Source organism: Pteropus medius, unplaced genomic scaffold (assembly GCF_902729225.1).
Source record: "Pteropus medius unplaced genomic scaffold, Ma_sr-lr_union100, whole genome shotgun sequence".
Lineage (NCBI taxonomy): Eukaryota > Metazoa > Chordata > Mammalia > Chiroptera > Pteropodidae > Pteropus > Pteropus medius.
In genome coordinates, this window is record NW_024354502.1 from 23,826,462 (window position 1) to 23,850,748 (window position 24,287).

At 34.3% G+C, this 24,287-nt stretch overlaps 1 protein-coding gene and 1 non-coding gene across 3 annotated transcripts in view; both read right to left on the reverse strand.

Annotated features, from left to right (window-relative positions):
* Positions 1–1,553: 1,553 nt before the first annotated feature.
* The window catches only part of CPQ (carboxypeptidase Q), a 432,637-nt gene continuing 409,903 nt past the window's right edge, over positions 1,554–24,287 (reverse strand). The window contains exon 7 of one of the 2 annotated variants that reach the window (XM_039853812.1): positions 1,554–2,070. In XM_039853812.1, coding sequence (XP_039709746.1) covers positions 2,005–2,070 — 66 coding nt within the window. In that variant the 3' untranslated portion in view covers positions 1,554–2,004. The remainder of the gene's footprint in view (positions 2,071–24,287) is intronic. The other variant, XM_039853809.1, reaches the window with a different exon arrangement.
* Positions 21,387–21,505, reverse strand: LOC120595789 (5S ribosomal RNA). Its single transcript, XR_005651018.1, has one exon. It is a non-coding gene; the product is annotated as a 5S ribosomal RNA (ribosomal RNA).

Consider the following 24,287-nt stretch of genomic DNA (forward strand, 5'->3'; position numbering starts at 1 on the left):
CTGACAGTAACAATCAAGTCTTCCCACTTACTGAAATATTGTAAGCAAGAGGCAAAAATAGGCACCAGCTCCCCAGTGTTCCATTTTTTTCTCACAAAACTGCTTGGGGCAAGGGTCAGACATTCAAGCAGATTGAGGGAAATCATCTTACTGCCAAGAACTCTGAACAAAAGACTCCTGACATTTTATAGACCTGGGAGGGAGGGAGAGGGAGAGAGAGAGGGAGAGGGTGAGGGGAGGGGTAGGGAGGGGGAGGGAGAGGGTGTTGTGGGGGACAGAGGAAAGGCATAGAAGTGGAAAAGAACTGAGTCAGCATAGACAAAACTGTCTTAGTCAGGACCCCCAGGCCTCTAAATAGAGGTGTCTGGGCAAGGAATGCAGACATGTGTATGAGTCTGGCTCGCCTAGAGGGCCCGAGTCCCTCCAGAAAACTAGGGTGCACTGGTTGCGCACTAAGTCTGTTGCGGGGAGGACAGTTTTCACCTTTGAGGCCTGCCAGGCAAAGCCTTTGTAATTGCCTGTAGCTGGGCTTGAAAGATCACATATAGGCTTTGGCCCGAAGCCAGACTCTTCACTTCTTCTTATTCATTAGTCTTCACTCTAGGATCATTCAGTTTTGCCAGGAGTACACATTTTCTGATTTCCCTTAGTGAAGGTATACTGGTGGTAAACTTTCAGTTCTCATTTTTCTGAAAATATCCTTATTTTTCTCTTAGTGTTTTAGTTTGGATAATTTTATTGACCTATTTCCAAGCTAATTGATTCTTTCCTCAGCCCTTTCCAGTCTGCTGATAAGCCAACAAGGAAGTTCTTCATCTTCAATGCTGTTGTTTTTATTTTAGCATTTGCAATTGAATCTATTTTAAAGTTTTCATCTGTTAACAACTTTTCTGTTTATGTATGTAGTCCACTGTTCCCACTAGATCTTTTAACATACTAATCAGTTATGTTAAAGTCCCAGTCGGAGAGCTCCAATATCTGGATTATCTCATAGTCTAGTTCTCTTACTTGCTTTAACTCTTGACAATTAGTTAGCTATTTTTTTTTTTTTGCATTTTTTGGTGTATCTTGTAATTTTTTATTGAATACTGAACATTGTGTATGGAAGAAAAGTAAAGATAATTCCCGGAATGGATAGGGATCAATATTTTTGCTCTGTAGGACTCTGTGAATATTATTTAGCCTCGCTGAGCCTCAATACGTTTATCAGCAAAATATGAATAAGCCCGTCATAAAATTGAAAATATTGTGTGAAAGGCATAAAAATATTGTGTGAAATGCATAAAACATAAATGTAAAACAGTATTTTCTTTTATCTGATGATAGACTCTAGTACTCATTTTTAATAAGACAATAGGTTTATATATACTTGATTTTTTTCCCTAATGGTGACATCTTTTTCTGTTAATTAAAAAAATCCATATCTTATTTTTTAAATCCTAATAAAAAAACAAATTAGAAACTAAATGCCTCCATACATTAAACTAAGACCATACAACAATTGTGTATTCCTCTACTCCTTCAATAAATAACATAAAACAAAACAAAAAAAATGAGTCATTATATTAGATTTAATGTTAATAAATTCATATACAAAAATCAGAGGTCTTCCAAAGAGTTACCCAGTATTTACTTATTAAAACAGAAACAATATATTTTTACAGGTGGTATAAAGAAATGCTCCCACTGTGATCCTTACCATATGTTGATTCTATGTGGGAGTGGAAATCATTCATTATTCTAGAAACAGAGACTTTGGAAAGTATCAAGACAGATGATAATATGAAAAAAGAGTGTGCTTTGAAAATGAATCAGATGAAATTGTTAGGTGAAGAAGGGTTTTCTGAAGCTGAAGACCCAGGATTCCTGGTCAGAAAGGGCAAAAAGGCCTTATTTCTTGTTCTTGCTAGGATCTGGGCAACATTTCTTCCATGTCTGCAACGACGTAAGAGACAACAGCCCAAAGAGCGGCAGCAATATTCATTTGCTTTGGATCCATGACAGTCATGGTGTCTCCATTGGAGTGATGGAAGGAGAAATATTTATATAAGTCATCAAGTAGACTGGCTCCTGGGGAGAAAAGAGAAAGAATTCTTAGTGAAGTATTTTGACAGACATTGCTGAATAGCTACCCAGAAACCCCTGCCACTGATTTCTGCTTCATTCTTGCCTGCTCCTACTATATAGGACACAGTGGCAAAATAATTACTGTCCCAGCCTCTATTGCAGCAAGAAATGGCCATGCGATACCATTCTGACTACTAGGATATGAGGGGCAGGCTATGGGAGAATTTTAGGAAAATCTTTACTGACAAAAGAATCAGGAGAACATCTTAATGATACATTAAAGATAGATGAGAAGTTTGAAGCAATATGGGACTAAAAAAACCCCACACTAAAATGGCAGAGTGGAAAGACAGAAAGAGCGTGCATTTAGAAAATATTGCTAACCCATTGAACAAACTCTGTATTGTTTACTTCTGAACTTCCTGCTAAATGAGGGAAAATAAACCTTTATTTTTTTAAGTAACCTACACCAATGCCTTCATATTTATAAAAAGACAGTAAAATTTTTTATCTGTAAGAGTGCAAATTGTCTACCTTCCTAGACACAAAAGAAGGTCAATACTCCTTTATTCACTCTCCTTCTCAAATCATTCATTTACTTCCCATGAAATTTCCTGGCAACCTCCAAGGGCACCAGCAGGAGTCTCTGCCCCACATAAAAGCTTTCTTACTCTAATGAAGCTTTTCTCTAGTTTCAGCCATGAATCAGAACCTCAGGAAATCTTTGCTGTCTCATATTCATCCTTCAGAACCTACTGGGCCCATTTTATGGATCCCAATTCTAGTTTCTTAGTCTCTGGCCTTGTTTGTTTGATTGATTGATTACTGTTTTATTATGAAATATACCATACATACATAAGAGTGTAGAGAATGTAAATGTATATTTTAAAGGGTGACAATATAAAAAATACACATATGTCTATAATTCAATGCAAGAAAGATATTATCAGTATCTTTGAAGTCTATTTGATGAGCTTATGCCCTCCCAGCCCTCTTCCCACTGCCTGTAGATGTTTTTCTTCCTCCATGGGTCACTGTCCTGTTGTGCTTCTGTGCTGTCTTAAACATACATACATACATACATACATACATACATACATACATACATACATACATAATTGTTTAATATTATGTTTTGAATCATATACTATAAATATATTTCCGTAACTTTCTTTTTCTGCTCAATCATATGTAAAAATTATCTGTCATGGTGTATAGCTGTAGTATTTTCATTTTTTGCTGCTGTATATTAACTCATTGTATTTATTTACCCATTTTCCTGACAGTGAGCATTTATATTGTTTCTAGTTTTCTGTTATTATATGCTTCTATCAGCATTCTCTAGGGTCTAAATGTAGGACTGGAATTTCTGGGTGACAGAGTATGTTTGTGTTTAATTTTATCAGGCAATTTCAAAATGTTTTCCTTTTCAATTAGTATTTCTGTTGTCAGTATATGAGACTTTCTCTTGCTTCACATTCTCTCTAGCACTTGGTATTGTCAAACTAATTTTTGTTAATCTGATTGGTGTGAAATAGCATATATTATGATTTTTAATTTTTAAAATTATTGAAATTGGGAACATTTTCATATATGTATTTTTTGTCATTTATGTTTTCTCCTTTGTGAAATGCCTATTTATACCTTTTGCCCATTTTTAAATTGTTTTTTGTCTTTTCTTATTGATTTGTGGTTCCTGATATATTTTATATACTAGTCTTTTGTTGGTAGTAAGTTTGTATACATCGTTTCTCAATTTATAGTTCTCTGTACTCTGTTTATGATGTGTTTTGATAAACAGATGTTCTTATTTTTAATGTAGTCTAATTTACGAATCTTTTCCTTTACGATTTTCACTTATACATCTTTTTAAAGAAATCTTTCCCTACCCTAATATCATAAAAATATTCTCTGATGTACTAAAACTTTTAAAGTTTTGCTTTTCAAGTTCTCAATCCAATTAAAATTGGAATTGATTTTCGGCTTTATTTTTATTTTTCATTTGTCCCAGCAAAATTTACTGACTTAGTACTCTGATCTGCAGTAGCCATTTTACCATATATTAAATTTCCTTATATGTGTGGATGTATTTTGGGGATTTCTAATTCTGTTCTCTTGGTCTATTTTCTACCTCTGTGGCAATATCACAGTATTTTAATTACTGCTGCTTTCTAATTCTTGTTATCAGGCAGGATGAGTTCCCTTATTTTCTTATCTTCTTTCTGCTTCAGAAGAAGTGTCTAACTATTCTTGACCATTTGCTCTTCTGTATACAGTTTAGAATCATTTAAAAACATTACAAAAATATTTTTGACTTTTGATGGGAATTGTGTTAATCTACATATCAATTTGGAAAAAAACTAACATCTTTAATTAGGATAATGTGTTCTAATTCATGAAAATGGTGTGTTGATATGTGTTTATGTTTATTTAAGTCTTCTATAATATCTTTAAGTTCTGTAATATAGTTTTGCATACCTTTTGTAAGGTTTTATCTTCTCCATGACTTATATTTTTTGTTGCTAACTGTAAATTATACATTTTTTAAATTTGCATTTTCTGTTTGGAACTATCCATTTTTAGCATCTCTGATTCATAAAATGGCAAATATTTCTTTATTTTCCTACACTCTGGAATAGTTTGTATAAGATAGAATGATTCGTTTCCCGGTTATTTTGTAGAACTTACAAAACTCCCTAAGTCTGATATTTCTTTATGGTAAAAATTTTAACTAATGATTCATATCTTTTCTGGTTATTGACCTATTCAAGTTCTATATTTCTTCTTGAATTAACTTTGGGATTTATATGTTTCTAGGAATTTGTGAGTTTTGACCAAATATTCAGAATAATTATCATAAGGTGGTAAATAATATCCTGTTTTTATGTTTCATTTTTTTAAATGTCTGTAGCATCTATAGGGATGCCCTTTTTTTCATCCTGATTTTGGCTATTGGTGTCTTCTCTCTTTTTTTGTTCATCAATCTTGCCAGCAGTTTGTCAGTTGGATTAGTCTTTAAAACAAAAAAAAAAGAAGACAATTTTGGGTTTTTTGATACTTTCTACTGTGTAGTAGTTTTTCTCTCATTGATCACTACTCTTATTTCTATTATTTCCCTTCTTCTCCTTCCTTTGGGTTTATTCACTTTTCTCTTTCTAACTTCCTGAGATGAGTACTCAGCCCATTACTCTGCAGTCTTTCTTTGTCTTTAGAATAAGAAGTAAGGCTACAATCTTCTCCCGATACTGCTTTACTATCTATATCCCAGTGATTCTGATGAGTATTTTCATAATCATTCAGTTCTAAATATTTACTAATTCCTAGTTTGTTTGCTTGTTTTTCTTTTATTCATGTGTTAGAGTGTGTTTTTTAATTTTCACAAGTATAGGGTTTCCTTAGTTGTTTTTTCGTTGTTGATTTCTAATTTAACTATTACAGAATGTGGACTGTATAATATAGATTCTTTGAATTTTGTTGAGATTTTCTCTCTGGCCTATTGTATGACCCATTTTTGTAATGTTCCATGCGTTGAAAATAATGTGTTTTTAGTGTACTGCGTATGTCCATTAGATCAAGCTCGTTAATTGTGTTTTTCAATTTTTTTTTAACTCCTTACTGATTTATTGTCTATTTGATCTATCAATTTTGAGAGAGATGTGTGAAAATGCTCCTCTGTGATTTTGGATGTGTTTATTTTTCTTACAGTTCCGACCATTTTTTTTTTACATACTTCAAAGTTATGTTATTAGGGACACACAAATTTAGAATTATATCTTCCTGTTAAATTAAGCATCTTTATTAATATGTAGTCATCCTCTTCATTTGTAGTAATGCTTTTTGTCTTGAAGTCTAGTGTTTCAAGATAGGCACTCCTACTTCCTTTTGCAGTAGGAGTGCCTATCTTGAAACACTAGACTTCAAGACAAAAAGCATTAACCTAAAACATAACCTAGTATGTTTTTACCTATCATTTTGGTTGCAGTCTTCTTCTATCTTTATGTTTTTAGAAGTTTCTCTTATAAACAAGTAGTTTAAAAATAAATGTAAAAAATCTAGTCTAAAAATCTTTGATTTTTAACTGAAGAGTATGTCATTTATGTACATTGTGATTATTGTTAAGTTTGATTCGTTGATATTGTCTTAATTTTTGCTTCTCATTTGTTTAATTTCTTTTCAAGGTTTGTTTTTTCTTTTCTTTATTGCCTTTTATTATTTGATATTTTTCCCTTCTGTCAGTTTTTCTCTTCCCTCATTCAACTAGTTTGGAAGTTACACACTTTGTTTCAATTCTATCAGTATAGTACTTAGAAACCATAGTTCACATATTTATCTTAGTAAATTTAAAGTTAATCAATATCTTATATAAGGACACTAGGCCCCCATGTTTTGTATCTTGTCCCACATGTACTCACTGCTCATTAAAACTCATGCTTAGGGAGTTGGCCGAGAACCTCAGACAAATGCTAGACTTAAAAATGTTCTTGCCCTTGTAGATTCTCATTTTTAACCTCTAGGGTATTCCCTTACTTTGTCTCCTGCTAAGCCATGTATCATAGAAAAAAATTATTATTTTATCCAACAATTATTTTTTGGGGGGGAGGGATGTATCTATGAACTTCTGGTCTATCACATTGCCTGAGCTCTTTTCTCCCAATCTTCTATTTTCTGTCCTATGCATTAAATACTTCATTATTCCTCAGCTCTTCCTCAGGATGCTGACTAAATTTTCTCTACACAATCCAAGTTTTAAAAACTTTGTGCTAAGGGTTTCCCCTACTTATTTCCCCAAACTCCTTTCTCTGGAATAAAATTTGGATTTACCTCTATTCATTCATATTTCACACTGAGTTCAGCCATGGTGCTATTAAATACAACACATGTCAATAGGGCAAAAAATAAATATAAAATAAAGCTCAATAATCAACCTTGACAATTAATGGCTCCAATGCCTGTCAGCAAATATCCAAAACAGAGTATATTAAGCTGCCAATACCTATCAAACTCTTCACTCATGTTGAGGAGTTGATTTTTTTTCTTACTAAAAGAGTAAACATGTTTTCTGTTAGCCCAAAAAGGGCGAGATCTCACCATCACTTAGTCTGATAACATAAAGCCATCAGTGGACAGGCCAAAGCCAAGATCCACAATGTTCAGAAGGTTCAATCCAATTCAATTAAATAAATAGTTGAGCTCCTACAATATTCTAGGCAGTAGGCTAAGCACTGAGGCAGACATAAAGGTAAAAAGGACACAGTCTCTACTCTCAAAAGTTTATTCTGCAGTAGAGGCAGAGAAAATGTGTCCACATAAGACCACACTCAAAATATACTGAGTGCTACCAGGGAAGGCCAAAGAAATGGTGGATAGCTCTTGTCATTAAATGACCCCTAGACCAGGTCTCCTTGCTGTGTGCTCTCCATTCTTCTCTTATCATAATCTTTACCATCCTTCATTATAATTGATTGTTTCATGTCTGTTTTCTCCACTATATTGTGAACTCCCTAAAGGCAAGGTCTGTGTTTTGTTCCCCACTCTGTCACTGGTGCCTATAACATAGAAGATGAATGGATATTTGTTGAGCGAATGAATGAAATCAGAAAATCAGCAAATTTTATGAATAAACTGGGCCTTGAGGATGCTGTATCAGTCAGAGTACTAGTACTAAACAGATAGAGCACTACAAAAAAATAACTTGGAGAATTTAATGAAAGGATTATTTACAGAGTAGTTGGGTTAAATAAAACCAATAAAGGATGCTCAAGTGCCCCTAAGCAAGCAACAAGGACAGCCATTCCCACTCATAGGCCTAAAAGGGCAAAGGAGAAAGCAGCTATAGCTACAGTTATAGCTGTAGGAGAGGGTTACTATAGGATCTATGGTATCTGTACAAGCCAGGAAATCAGCCCCTCCCATATACTACTGGCTTCCCCTTGGCCAAACCCAATCATAAGTCAGAGAGCAAGGGTGACTTGTTAATGAAGTCCGTAACAATTAGCCTCCAGGGACACAGTACAGGGTAGGTGAAGGTGAAGAATGATATGGAGTGGTAAAAGAATATCCAGCACAAGACTTAGGATAGCAACAAAAAGATGAGGCACAGACATTCCCCATAAACAGCACGTGTGAGCATTCCGGTTTGGATGATGTGGGGGTAACTTGGGTTAATTATTGACAGATGAAGTTGGCAGCCTACTGTGGAAGGTCCTAAATGTAAGGCTGAAAATAGACTAAACGTAAATGGGGTGCCCTTAGGGGCCAGTGAGCAGGAAGGTGGGGAGACCAGAACTGCTTCCTAGGGATATACTCCAGAAAATATAGAGGTGGATTTGTAGAGGCGAATAACCATGGAGGTGAGCAGAAGGCAGTGTGGGGTACAGCTGACAAAGACTAGGACCAGCTGATGACATTCCAGCCTCTAAAATTCTCTGGAAAACATATGGATGAAGATAACCAAACTTCCCAATGGAAAGGCCAGAAGTCCATTTTAAAACCAGAAGACTATGCCATGAGCTCAGAGAACACCCAGGAGAGAAACTTTATGTGTTTACTTTGGTAGTAGCTGGAAGCATTTAAATAGAAACCATGACATTTTAGAATTAATTGAAGCTGGTGGGGAGCATATGCTTTCTGGATCCCAGAGAATATCAGGTGGATATCAAGTTCACATATAAGTTAAGGACAAAATTAGAAAGTTCAAAAAATGGAACTCATGAAAGATGGAAGATGAATCAGAATTGCGGACGTCAAGAAACAGGAAAGGATGTTTAATGCCAGGAGACAGAGCGTGGCTCGGTTGGGGCTGTTTTTCTCCTATTCCGAGGTTCCTAAAGACACTACCTGGTGGCCGACATAAAAGGCTGCAAATTCTATATTGACAAAAATAGAGGCAAGAAATATTTGTGCATGCCCTCTTCAGGCCTCTGAAATTCCCAGTCTCGGACTGAAAGAACTTGACTGCCAGATGGGTGGGAATTTGGCTGCCTCCCTTTAGAACTAGTGACTTAAGGAAGGCATTTCCTCAGAGATCGTCTAAGTGTCTAAGTTCCCATGAACATTTTTACAAAAATAAAACAACTCCAGAAAATCTGATATCACCAGTGACAATGCTGATAACCACAGGAGATATAAGGGTGGGCCTCCTGGCTGCTTTGCAGCTTTGTCTCTGCAATTCCGAGGAGACATTTCATCAGTGACAGCTACTGAACTAAAAGACCAGCACTGAGGGAGAGCCTGCATTTCAGTTTCTGAGAGCATCTGACACAGAGTGGTGGGAATGTTAACTATCCCTAGGGATAAATTGCAGTGTCTTTTGACAGGTATATGAGCTCTGAACAGGGAATCATCAAATACTTTTTAGAAATAGAACACTGGCAAGGAAGAGCCTGCTCTGAAGGCCCAAATTCACCTCCTGGAAATAAACTACAGCTTTATTAGGGCAATTCACTGTTAGGAAATTATATCTAAGGGAGGTTTATAATTTAAGGGTGTGAAGACATATCCTTAGCATGTCTGCAAAAAAGAAGTTGGACCTAGGCAGGAAAATACAGCTGAGAGAACATAAGGGTCAGAGTCAGATAGGCCTGGGTTCAAATTTGAACTCTTCTGCTAAATAACTGGGTGACTTTGGGTGAACTATGGAAGGCCATTTAGCCTTAGTTTCCTCACTTCTAAAATAGGGCTAATGTTATCTGACTTTCAAGATGCTAGTGAAGATTTGTAAGCACTCAACTCTATTATAGATATTATATATCCACAAGGATGATCTAACATATATATCCCCAGCAGCATGATCTATTACATACAACTTGAAGGACTTAAAATTCTAATTTAACAAATCAAAGTTCTGATGATTGTTCTTTAAGATGGGACAGCTGGACCATGAGGTCTGTTCTATATGACCCCATCTTGACCCTGTTTTGAATTATTTTTCCTCTGCTTCCCTACCCACTTCTTCCCTCTCCTCTCTAAATCTTTTTTGTAAACATTCGTTTCAGAAAATATTTACCAGCTATGTGGCTGGGTGACAGTGGTCCAATGAATATTGTGGGAAATATCCAACCTGCATACTGTTCTTAGCAGATTTCAGTCTTTACAGACAGATCCCAGTGATGACTGTGGTCTGTGATGTATACGGGAAAAAGAGTGAATACCTGCTAATTTCTGGAGAGGTGGGTAGGTAAATACACAAAGGATTCTCATAGCCCCCTGGTATTGTAGTTTGACTCTCATTCATATGTAATCTGTGGGTTTTCATGTACACAAATTAAGCAATTTGTGTTGTGTGAAGTTTTTGGAAGACATTTGAAAGCTTTGAAAGTTTACACTGAAGTCTGTTATTGCAGCGCGTACATTGGCTGCTGCAATGTTACATGAAGAATGCACTCACAGGCAAGCAGCTGTGGAAAATCCATTTTTCCTCTATAAACAGATCTTAAACAGTCTGAGTATGCAATTTAATTGCAACAGAATGTATTACAGACATTCCCCTGATCATAATAATTATGGAGTTATAGAAGAACATTATGGGCTTAATTTACATCCTGCAAGAAAACTTAGTCTCCCTAGAATCTATAAAATCTAAAGATATATTTAAAATTTAATTAAAATTATTATTTCATTCAGCAACTTTATCAAACAAAAAAATAATAATTACTAAAACGATTAAAAAATCAATTCATGGAATTTGTAGACATTTAATCTCTCTTTTCAAAAGGGGGCAGTTTTATCCCAACTGTATTAAATCTCGTTAAAAATTAGAGTGAGAAACATTTAATTAATAGTTTCATAATCCATAACTCTCCAGAAGAGAAGTCAACTTATAAGAGGGAAAGAAAAAACAGTAAAACAAAGGAAAGGACAAGCCAGGAATGGAAAAGCATCTCTCATGAAAACTCCATGAACAGTATTATTTTCACTTCAGACTCTAAGCCCCTGCACCTTCTGCCTGTTTGGAAAACTTGGAGTAGTTGCTGGGGTAATTTTGACCACATAGTTTAGGTCAATACCAACATACCTGGAGGACATCCAGACCACATGTACCCAAGCTCTGAGATAATGACTTCTCTTTCTATAAAGCTGAAGAACTGTATGGCAGTGGTAAGACTAATGAATCGCTACATGAAGATGGTACTACAGTTTCTCCAAATGTGGAATAACAAGAAGAATACTATTTGTCGAGTGCTTCCAATGTGCCTACAACTTTTTAGATATTATTTCATTTAATTCTTCCAGTAACCCCTTTAAAAAGTGATCATGTGTCATTAACAAATGGATAATAGATTTAAGTAACTTGTCTAAAGTCATATGGTAGTAAGTGGTAAGGACAGGATTCCAACCCAGGTGTCTTTGATCTAAAACCATGCTCCGAACCAGTTTTCTGTATATTTTCTCACTGCCCTAGCCCAGGAAATCTGTCTACTTCTTCCACAATGAAAAACTATTTTCATCACTCACTCCATTTGCTCCTCTGGTGCCCCATACCCATTTCTACCTCATGACAAGGAGAAGGAAATTCGAGTTGGAGGTATCTTATCTTGGGCCATGAAACAGTGAAGACTTGGATTTGTTTATACAGTGAACTCGGCAGCCTGGGACTATCTATTAAAAGGAACAACAAAACCCCATCCCTGCCCTGGCTGCACAACACTGCAGGGCCTGCAATCCTCCTGGGGGTTCCTGGCCATTCTATCTAAAACCTACTCCTCTCCTATTACCTGTTATCTCAGTTACCTTGCTTCCCGCCGCCCCTTTTTCTACTACCTAAAACTATATTATTCTTGTAATGGTTTTATTATTTGCTGCCTGTCTCTCCCATTAGAATGTAAGTACCATAAGAGAAGGGACTTTGTCACCCCAATCCCTAATGCCTGGCACATAGTAGATGCTCAATAACTATTTGTTGAATCCGTGAATGGATAAATGAAAGAATTACTAAATATCTAATGCTACAAAAGATGAATATTGGCTTATCCTCCCTCTCTAGAGCAACTTTTGGTAAATATTCCTTTCTGAGTTTCTACTCTCTGCTCCTGCCTCATTACCAAAAACATGAGTTATTTCATATGTAAACAGATCCAATCACTCTATTATGTACTATGCAATTTGTTCCTATACCTTTCACCACCATTATGGAAATTATCCACAATTTGAAGAAAGGTGGGCAGCACATCCTTTCAATATCATTCACGTGCAAAGTCCACTCAAAGATTATCTAGGAGAATGAGCTTAGATTGACTCACTGCTTACTATTGATTAAAGGTCCCAGACCTAGTGATGTAACATGTTAACTCATAGATTTTTGTCTAGTAGAGATAAAAATGATTTCTGTCTCATAGAACAGATTATCCCAAAGATTAGTTTGTTTGCCTCTAAGACATTAACCAGTTTTTATCTAACCTAACAATCTTATCCTAATATTTCTTTATTAAATTACGTAAACTTAGTTTCTCAAATGCTCTGTAAATTGGTATCTTACTGATTCTGTCATTATTTAATTAATTGATTAAGTTATGTGGCATGTATTCATTTTATATTTGCAAGAAAATCATTTACCTTTTAGAAAATTATATTTGAATACCAATCACCTATAAACATTAAAGAATAATCACGGTGATGTTTCTTCTCAAAAGTTAAGTGACGCACAAAGCCAACCTCTGATTTTATCCAGAATTACCTGAATAAGCAAGAGCACTGAGCAAACTAGTCACCAACATACTGGCTGGCCTTCTGTCTTCTTCTCCCTGTATAGCAATGGATATTCTCCAAGTACAAGGATTGGGGAAAGGATAAATATAAATTATATACACATACATAGATACACATATGTAAATATAACTGTGTGTATCTATCTACATATAAATATATAAATACATACATACATCTGTTTGTGTCTGTGTGTACATAATATTGGGCTTGTCCTTAACACCTACCCATCCTCTAATATCCTTCTTTCTCTCCTGACTTGACTCACACTTCCACATGAGAGTCATGATTTTAAGTTTTAGAAAAGTTTATAATTTAATACCATTAAGCTACAAAATTAAAAGAATAATCATATTCATATGTGGTAGGAACCTTATCTTTGCGTTTATAATTTCATGTGTGTGCATATGTATTCATAGCTTCACATAGAGCTATAAAGAAACACTCATACCACTTTCTCCTTTCACAAATAGATATTGACACTTTTTCTGAGGGATAATTTTGGATTTTACTCATGTTTATATATCGGCCCCAATTTATTATTCTCCCTTTGTCCATACAGAACCTATAGCCTGCTCTTCTCTCATGGCCCGGTGTTAATAGAGTTCCCACTTATCTGAGCCAGTGTCACTCCTTGTAAATAAATGTCTTTCTGCAGTTCTCTCCACACCTGAGAGATGATACTCACTATGAAAATATCAGTAAAAATTGTTTCTGACAGAGCACACTGTGAAAACATTCAATGCATATGGGCTTTTGACCTGAAAAGACTCTAAAGATTGTTTCCAGTATGGAAAACTTTAAAATCATAATGGTTTTTCTATAATTATGTTCAAATTGATTTCTGGCTCCAGATACAAAGAGGTTACAAAGCTGTTGTGCAGTAAGAAGGCAGGATGAACCTTTGTAGCTGTGTGTGACCCCCCATTCTTCTGGCCAGCAAAGAAAAAGGACTGGACAAGTTGGATGTATCACATGGACATGCTGTTATTGACCTATTTCCCACAATGAATAGTGATAATTCTGCAAGGGTGATTGGCAGAAGTATTGCAGGAATGCCTGGGTGACATGGTAGAACTGGAGTCACAATTTTATCACTCACTGTTAAATGATTATGGTATTGAAGGCCAACTGGTTGATAGAAATATGTTAATTCATGAAAGAGATCACAAGGGAGACTTTATGAACCTCTTACCAGTGATTCTCACTTCCACATGGCCAGGTTAATGCACTTATAAAATCCAAGGTTGATTATTAAGCACTTAAGCACATAGTTCATAGGGGAAAAGAGATCGTGGCTTTTGTAAGAGGAAGCCTTGGCTTGTTTTGACAACCCTTAAAAAAGTAAAAGAATGTTGCAAATAAGGAGAAGGGAGGTATTTTATCTATTCAAAGAAATTTTGATTAAACTACACTGACAGTCAAAAAGGTTGAGTCTATGTGGTATTAAAGGGTATGTTTTGGGGTGGATAGGGAACTAACTGTCTCTGAGACAAAGAACAGGAAGAACAGGTATTTCTCTGTAAGGAGGTCCATCTGAGGACTGGTATCATTTGGATAGTCTTGAAAACCTGCAAAGGCTCTTTTAATTACACTGTGGATCTCCATTATCTCCTCAATAAGTAGGACAGGTAAAAATTATCCCTTTGAAGGGATCTATTATAGATTTACAGCTTATTAAACCACACTGGATTACAAAGAGAAATGAGATTATTTTGAGAGGGTGTACCAATAATTTTTGGTCATGTCAAAGTGGGCAGCTCAGCCTTCTAGAAAATGCCTCTGGAGGCCATTGTCAGAAGTAGAATTATGATCCGGATGGTCCAAGAGTCTGCAGCAAGATGGGCTTTTTTTTTTTTTTTCATTTCTGGATACCATAGTATTACAGTCACAAAAATAAGAAATATATTTAAGGAAATTCTGCCTTACACAAAAGCATGCTATTTGAAAAGATGTTGTATGAAAAATATAATAAAATTTAAGTACTAATGAGTAACATGTATCATGTCCAGAAATCAGTGGTATGGTGTCCTATGAATCAGTTTAGAGGGAGCTCAAGACAATGAAGAAAACTGACCTGGGAGTGCGAGCCTCTGTATTCCTGTCTATTCTCCATTTGTTTGAGTGTGTCCGTGCTTTTGTGTAAGGCATTTGGTTACAAAAAGATGACAAACTACTTGGCTAATGCTGCAAAATATTACTGAAGTTTCCTTTAGCTCAACTTCCGAGGAAAGAATTACAAGGAGAACAGAAACATGGCAATTCTTGCCTCAAACCATACTCCTTAAAGATGGAGCAAAGTTAGATTGACAATGGTGAAAAATTTGGTGAATGTTGGCTCAGTTATTCTAATATGCTTTCATTTTATTTATGTGAATAGTCCTTTTCTTTCTTAGTCATCTGGCAGGCTCCACCCTGGTAGCTAAATCCAGCCTGTTTAAATGACTATCTGCTACAGGGATTCAATTTTTTTTTTTTTTTTACACAAACCTTCTAAAATATGACCTTCTAAAAATCATTATGCAGCAAGGTAAAATTGAGCTAAACATGAAAAACTTTTGAATTCCCAAATAAAGGAAACAATTGTATAAGAAAGAGCCTGGGAAATGAATATGCTTTTAATGCAAACACATTTCATGTACACTAAAATATCAGTTCAAGGAATATCCATTAAATGCCAATGCTCATGAAAAGATCCTGGCCTATGGCAATGCATTTATAGGGAATCAACAAAGCTGAGATGCAAACTTAACATTTAAATGTAGCTAAATTCCCAATGCTATTATGGTTGACCCTCATTAATGTAATTTTAAGGATAATCCTTGTAATGAAGAAACAGTGATTATTCTCAGTAGCCACCCAAAATATAATTACAGTACATTTGATTAAATGCTTTTGTGGTGAGATAAACTGCAATTTACACATTTCTGTGTGTTCTTTTTTTTAAAGCTGCTGATAATAAAGGAAGCTAATGCTACTTTGTGGGGTAACATGTCATTAGCTGTTCCATCATTTATACTCAAACTACAGAATTATGGGGTAGAGTAAATGGTGCTTGAGATTCGCTGCTACAGATCCTGAAATAGTTTCCAGTGCAGAGTTTATAAATAACACTAGGAGCCCTGCTGTTTCACCTCCCAAATCATTTTTCTTAAAGCCTTTAGAATTCTTGACAAAAGGTGGAAAGGAAAGTATGCTGTCCTTTACTAACTAATTGAACTGGTAAGAAGACCTCATTATTAAGGACATGAAGCATGAATTATTTCTTGTTTAATTTCATATAACTGAGAAATAATCTTCCAATTGCTTTAAATAGGTTAAATGGCTGCTCAGGATGATCACAACTACGTTTACAACGCATTAACCTTGCACTAATTGATGCATAGCAAGGCAGCCACTAGGGATTCTGTCAGACATGACTTGTATATAAGGCTTTTGGAAAGGAGATCATATTCATTTATCTAATATCTACAGAGCTCCTAGTAAGTGCCAAGTATCTAGCTAGGCCTTGGGCAAACAATGATGAGCATACTTTACAGGTATCTACCCTCATGGAATTTCATGGAACCTTTAATCTATTTGAGTACATTTCTGTAGAAATGAGGTTGACTGAAAAATAAAGGATTGCATCCAAAACTGCTTGGGACTCCATAGATGAAGCTTAAAAAATAAAGCCTTATTCTCCTCAAGTTTATGATTTTAATGCAGTAAAGATTGTCTATATGTGTTAGAGAATGGCTATTTAACACTGGTCATGGTACAGAGACTAGGAAATACCACACTTACTGTCTCTAGGGTATTGGTTATGTACAATGACATGTCATTTAATGATGGAAAAGATAGAACAATCATAATCATAATCATAGCAGGATTTACTAAGTACGTTCTATATGCCATGGCCTTAACTAAACATTTGACATTCATTGTCTTATCAAATCCTCACGATGATTCAATAATTATCATTATCTTCATTTTACAGATGAGTAAACTTAGTCTTAAAGGTGATGATGGTGACAAAAAGCAAGAGTCTGGTGAGAGGATCTACAGACATTTTGACCTTGCACTGAATTTACCCCATCATCTTAAAGATGAGGGCCAAAGGAGTGACAAGTCTTGGCTTCACAGAGTGGAGTGAAGGGACAGTTCTATGAATCTGCCATTGTCAGGTGACCCCATGCCCACACCACCACCTATCTTTTCTTTTTAGGAAACTTCTCACATGAACCTTTGCTTTTTGAAATTCCTTCTATTAGATTTCATAATAGAATGTTTGACTTGTATATTTCCAAAAAAAAAATTACATCCTTCTCTTGCTTCTAAGTCAACATCACATGTTTTGTAGCAGACATTTAATCTCACTTTGCTGGTGAACCCCACTCTGACTGTGGTCAGTGGCTTGTCAGAATGGCTACTGTCCCTAACTTCTAGAGTTACTTCTCTCTGTGGAGAAATGCCTCATACCCTTGGAAGCTTTCTTTACACAGAAATAAGAGCTGAAAAGAAACTTCTCTAGTCAAACCATCATTTAATGTTTGAGTCACTTCACAACATTCCTAATATATGGCTGTTCAGCCTTCTCTTGAATGCCTCTATTGACAGCAAACCCAGGGCTTTCCATCTCACTTGTTTTCCAGTAATACATTCACTTAACATGAGCTACATTTATAAAATGAGCTGAGGGGAAAGTTTTAAGTAAAGCACAGTGAGAGTTGTGCCAAGCTTGTACTCTTGAGGAGGCCCAACTACGGGTACTAGGACATGTATAACAAGAGCAAGCTCTATAAGAACTCAGAGGACTGAGTTCAAGGTCAATTCCAATTGTGATTGTCTTAGACCAAGACAATCCATACTAATCTCCTAATTCTCAAGTTAACTAAAGGAATTCATAACCATGGAAAAGAACTAGATAACAGTAAGTGCCAATATTGCTTATGCAACAAAATGATTCTTTTTATACATAATTTCCATACTATAAAATATGCTCATTTTAAGTGTACATTGGTCAAGTTTTGACCAACGTACACATGAAACTATAGTAATCGAAATGTAGAACATTTCCATCATTCTTAAAAATGTTCCCTTGTACCCCATTTTTGTCCATTCCTTCTCAGCCTCAGGCAAATACTGATTTGCTTCCTATCACTGTAGATTAGATTTGCCTTTCCTAGAATTTCACATGAATGGAAATATACAGTATGTAATATTGTTTGGTTTCTTTCAGTCAGCTTAAGGGTTTTGGAACTCATCCATACCATTGTATTTTTTTTTTTTTTTTGGCCATTTTGTGAGTGTGTAGTGAATGTCTCATCTTGGTTTTAATTTACATTTCCATGACGACTACTGTTTAGCACCTTCAGGTAATTATTGGGCATTCATGTATCTTCTTTATGAATGTAGTTTATTAAAATATTTTGCCCATTTTTATTGAGTTACAAGTCCTTTATCAGGTATATGTATTATGAATATTTTCTCATCCGTGGCTTCCCTTTCATTTTCTTAAAGATGTCTTCCAAAGAGACTTTAATTTGATGAAGTCCAATTTATTTATATATTTTATTTATGGTTAATGTGTTTTGTAATCTAAGAAATCTTTGCCTAACTTGAGGTCAAACATTTTTCTCCTATATTTTCTTCTAGAATTATTGTAGTTTTAGATTTTACATTTATTTTGAGTTATTTTTTGGGTATGGTGTGAGGTAAGGGTTAAGATTTTTCTCCCCCTAAGGATACCTTTTTGTTTCATTACTATTTGTCTTAAAGACTATTTTTTCTTCATTAAATAACTGCATTTTCATAAAAATTATGTGACCATATATATATATAGATCTACTTTTGATTCTCTACTCTGCCCCACTGACTGTCTATACTAGATTGCTTTGATCAATGATAAGATTTTTAAAAATCAGAGTAAGTCCTCCAACTTTTTTCTTCTTTTTCAAAGTTGTTCTGAATATTCTAGGCCCATTGAGTTTCCACATAGATTTTAGAATCAGCTTATTATTTTGTACAATAAAGTTTCTTGGACTTTTTTTTTTATTGCAATTGCATAGACAGTATGTATCTTTTCGAAGGAGAATTTTAGCATATGTGCTGCTAAAGTAACCGCTTTGGGGAAGAATTAACATCTTAACAATATTGAGTTTTTTATTCACAAAACCGTTTGTGAATAAAATGATATATCTTTCCATTTATCTGGGTCTCCTTTAAAGTCTCTATTAAATGTTTTGTAATTTTCGGCATATGTATTTTACATGTATTTTGTTAAATTTATTTCTGAGTATTTCATGTTCTTTGTTGCTGTTTTTAATTTTTTTCTAATTGTTGTTAGTACATAGAAACATAATTGATTTTTGTATATTGAACCTTGTTGAATTTACTTATTACTCCTAGCAGCATGTTTTTGTCGTCTTCTTAGGATTTTCTGTTTATACAAATCATGTTATTTATTCGTAATGATAATTTTATTGTTCCTTTCTAATCTGTAACTTTTAATTTCTTTTTCTTGCCTAATTGTAGTATGTGGAACCTGCAGCATAATGTTCATTAGGAGTAGTGAAGAAGGGATTCCTTGCTTTATTCCCCTTCTTAGGAGGAGAGCATTCACTCTCATCATTAAGTGTTATGCTGGCTGCAGGTTTTTCACAGCTACTTTTCACCAGATCGAGGAAGCTCCCTACTATTCTTAATTTTCCAAGAGCTTTTTATTTTATTTTTATCATGAATGGGTGTGGAATTTTGTTCATTGCTTTTTGTGTATCTCCTGAAATTATTATATTTTTCTCTTTTATTCTGTTAATGTAGTAAATTGTATTGATGGATTTTTAAATATTAAACCAACCTTAAATTCTAAGATAAATACCACTTATACATAGTATATATTATGCTTTTTATATATTGCTGAATTAAATTTGCTGATATTCTGTTAAAATATTTTTATCTATGCTCGGGACAGGTTATTGATTTTTAGTTTTCTTATATCTTTGTCTGGTTTTGGTTTCAGTGTTAGATGGTCTCATAAAATAAACTGGGAATATTTCCCTCATCTGCTTTTTTAAAGTTTGTATAATATTTATATTATTTATCCCTTAAATGTTTGATAAAATTAACTAGGGAACCACCCAGGCTTGGGGTTTACATTGAGTAAGGTTTGAATTTATGAATTCCATTTATTTAATTTATAGAGCTATTTAGGTCTTTTAACTTCTTCTTATATCAATGTTGGTAATTTGTGTCTTTTAAGGAATTTGTCCATGTCATCTAATTGTCAAATTTATTGGCCTATGTGTGTTCTTAATAGTCCCTTATTATCCTTTCAATGACATGATCTGTAGTGATGTGCCCTACTCCTGATATTGGCTATTTGCATCATGTCTTTTTTTCTTAATCAATCTGCTAGAAGTTTATCAATTTTATAGATTTTTTTTTCATAATGCCAGTTTTAAAATTCATTTATTTTCTCTATTGTTTGTTGTTTTCTATCTCATTGATTTCTACTCTTTCTTATTTCCTTCCTTCTACTTACTCGATTAATTTATTCCTTTTTTTTAGCTTCTTAATGTGGAAGCTACATATTTGATTTTAGAACTTTCTTATTTTATAATACAAGAATTCAAAACTCTAAATTTTCATCTAAATACTATTTTAGCTTCATCCCATACATTTTGATATGTTGTAATTTTATTATAAGAAGATTCAAAATAATTTCAAATTTTCTTGTGAATTCTTCTTTGATCTATGTGTGCTGTTTAATTTTCATATATCTGGGAGTTTTCTAGATATCTTACTGCTTCTGATTTATTTAATTCCACAGTGGTCAGTGAACATCCTTCATATGATTTCAATCCTTTTAAGTTCATTGATACTACTGTTTTTATCACCAAGCACATGCTATCATGGTGAAAGCTCCATGTGCGCTTAAAAAAAGAATGTGCCCTCTATTGTTGAATGCAGTATTCTATAGTATCAGTTTGATCAAGTTGGTTGATAGTGTTGTTTGAGTCTTCCATATCAATATTGACTTTCTATTTGTTTGTTTTACCAATTACTGGAAATGACGGTTAACATCTTCAACCACAACTATGAATTTGTCTATTCTTTCAATTCTGTCAATTTTTTCCTTCATGTATTTTTGAAACTCTGTAATTGAATGCATTCACCTTTAAGATTTCTATGTCTTACTGATGAATAGACTAGTTTATCATTATAAAATATTCCTATTCTTCTATAATAATATTCTTTATTTCGATACCATTTTTATAGGTAGTATAGTTATTGTAGTCTTCACATGTTCATAATTTGCTGTATATCTTTTATCCATTAATTCACTTCTAACCTATTTTTGTCTTTATGTTTAAAGTGTGTTTTTACAAACAACATGTAATTGAGTTTTGCTTTTTTATTCAGTTTGACAATCTCTGTCTTTTAACGAAGGGTTTAGTCCATTTTTACGTAATGTAACTATTGAGATGCTTAAGTTTCAGTCTACCATCTTGCTATTCGTCTTATATTTGCTTCATTTATTCTTTCTTTTCTTTTCTTTTTAGGTGAGGCAACTCTTGATTGACCTCATAGATTGCAAGGACCTTGTCAGCTTACAATTCCTTATTTTTTATTTTTTACACCTATAGCACCTGGTCTTCCTAGGTGGTCTCCCATCCAAATACTAACCAGGCCCGACCCTGCTTAGCTTCCGAGATCAGATGGGATCAGGCTTGTTCAGGGTGGCATGGCCATAGACCCTCATTTATTCTTTGTTCTGTTTCTCTTTTCTTTCCTTCTTATACAATTGAGTTTTTTAAAAAGTCCACTTTATCTCCTCTATGCCTTATTATACTTCTTTTTTCTATTTAATGGCTGCTCTAGCATTTACAATACACATTTGTAAGTTATTACAGTATTCATTCAGATATTACTTCATATATTTAAGAATCTTATAACAGTATACCTACATTTCTTCTTTCCTGTCCTTTGTGCTATTGCTTTCATATATTTTATTTCCTCATATTTATAAACCCCACACATATCATTCTTATTTTTGCTTTAAATAGTCAATTACCTTTTAAAGATATTTTTACCTTTTTTTAAATTAATTTTTTTATGGTGACATTGGTTAACAAAATCCAATAAGTTTCAGCTATACACTTTAACAGTAAGGCATATATATATTTACATTGCTTGTTCACCTCCCATAGTTCGATTTCTTTCTATCACCACATATTTGACTCCCTTTACCCTATCTATCTCCCCCCTTCCTCTCCCCTCTACGCTCTGGTAACCACTAGTCTATTGTCTATTTCCATGAGTCTCTGTTTGTCTTGTTCTTTGTTGCTTTTAGATTTTTATCCCACATATGAGTGATATCATGTGATTTTCAACTTTTCTGTCTGGTTTATTTCGCTTAGCATGATTATCTCGAGGTTCATCCATGTTGTCGCAAATGGCAGTATTTCATCTCTTCTTATGGCTGAGTAATATTCCATTGTATATATGTACCATCGCTTCTTAAAGATATTTTTAAAACAAAAAGAAACCCTTTTCTATTTACTCATATATTTATCAATTTACATGCTCTTCTGTGCAGATCTGAATTTCCATCTGGCATCATTTTATTTCAGATTGATAAACTTCCTTTAACATTTCTTGTAGCACATGTCTTCTGGAAAAGAATTTGCTAAGCAATTTTTTTCTAAAAATTTATTAATTTCATCTTCATTTTTGAAGGACATTTTTTCTAATTATAGAATTCTAGGTCGGCAGGTTTTTGTTTGAACACTTTAAAGATGTCACCCATTGTCTTCCCTGAGAAATAAAATTTATCCCCCCCAATCAATGATTATTCTTATTATTTCCCCTTTTATGTAATATATTTCTTCTCTCAGAAAATTTAAAAAAAAATTTTATTGCTGGTTTTCAGCAAGTTGATTATAATGATTTTCTTGTTATTTATCCTGCTTGGGTTTTACTAAGCTTCTAGGATATGTGAGTTTGTAGTTATTGCGTTTTGGAAAACTTTAGCCATTAATTCTTTAGTTGTTTTCTTCTGCCATTTTCTGGGACTTTATACATATATTATTTTATACATATATTGTTTCTACATATATTATTTTACTTGATATTGTCCAATAGTCACCGAGATATTGTTCAGTTTTATCAGTCTTTTTTTTTTTTCTCTATCTTAAGTTTAGATTGCTTCTATCACTATGTTTTCAAATTCACCATTTTTTCTTATTTGAGAATATCTAATCTGCTATTTAGCTGTTTGGTGAACTTTTTATTTCATATATTGTATTGTTTAGTTTTAGAATTTCATTTCCCTTCTCATTACATTTTTGATTTCCTCTAAATCCTTGACTTTATCTATAATAGGTGTTTATATTTCTTATCTGTCAATTTTATCATCACTAACATTCTTGGGCCTATTTCTCTTGACTGAATATTCTCCTTGTCACAGATCACATTTTCTTGCTTCTTCACATGTCCAGTAAATTTGTGATTGGATGGTAGGCCTTGTAAATTTTATATCACTGTCTAGATTTTCTTGTCTTCCTTAAAGAATGTTGAATATTGTTTTTACAGTTAGAGATGTGCTTGATCCTTTCAAGGCTTGTTTCTAAGTTTTGCTCAGGTGAGTTTAGAGTTGTCTAGTTTAGCCCAATGATTAAAGTGAGGCCCTTCTGTGGTTCTGATTGAATGCACCACATATTCAACAAGATTGTTCCATTTTGGCTAATCAGAATTCAAAATTTTCCTAGCCCTGTGGACTCTGGGAATTGTTTAGCATCCAGCTACCTCATAGTTCTTTGCCGAGTCTTGTGGAATTTTACCCTATACATGCTCAGCTTAGTATGCAGCAAAGACTTGAGGAGACCCTTACGCAGATGTCTGGAGCTCTTTTTCTGTGTAGCTCTCTCCTGTTACTTTGTCCTACAAAACATAGCTGCCTCAGACTCCCTAAACTCTTGTCTCCATCTCTACAACTGAGCGAGATGACTGTGCTATGCTTGGGTTTCCCCTCCCTATTCCATAGCTCAAAATGTGCCTCCAGGCAAAAAAACAGGGGCAATATAGGGGTCATCTTTTGTTTTATTTACCTCAGGGATCACAGTCCTCACCTTCCTGTTGTCGAATAGATGAATTAGTTGTTCTATTTTGTTTAATTTTCTATTTTTTTAATGGAAAAAGACAAGTCCAATACCAGTTTATCTCTTATGGTCTGAAGCAAATATTCTTATTAGTTGCTCCTACATTTCAGCACCTGATAGTTGTTTTACTTATCAATATAGCACAGTGGTTAATAGCACAAATTATAGAGCCAGCTTCACTGAGTTTAAATTCTGACTCTGCATGCATTAGCTTGTGACATGGGGAAGGATATTTTACTCCTTTCTGCCCTAATTTTCCCATTTAAAATATAGGACTGATCATAATTGTACCTAGCTTTTAGGTTTGTTTGAGCTTCAATGACTTAATGAGTTAGAATACTCTTGGTATATGATAATGCTCAATTTGGCTACTGTTAA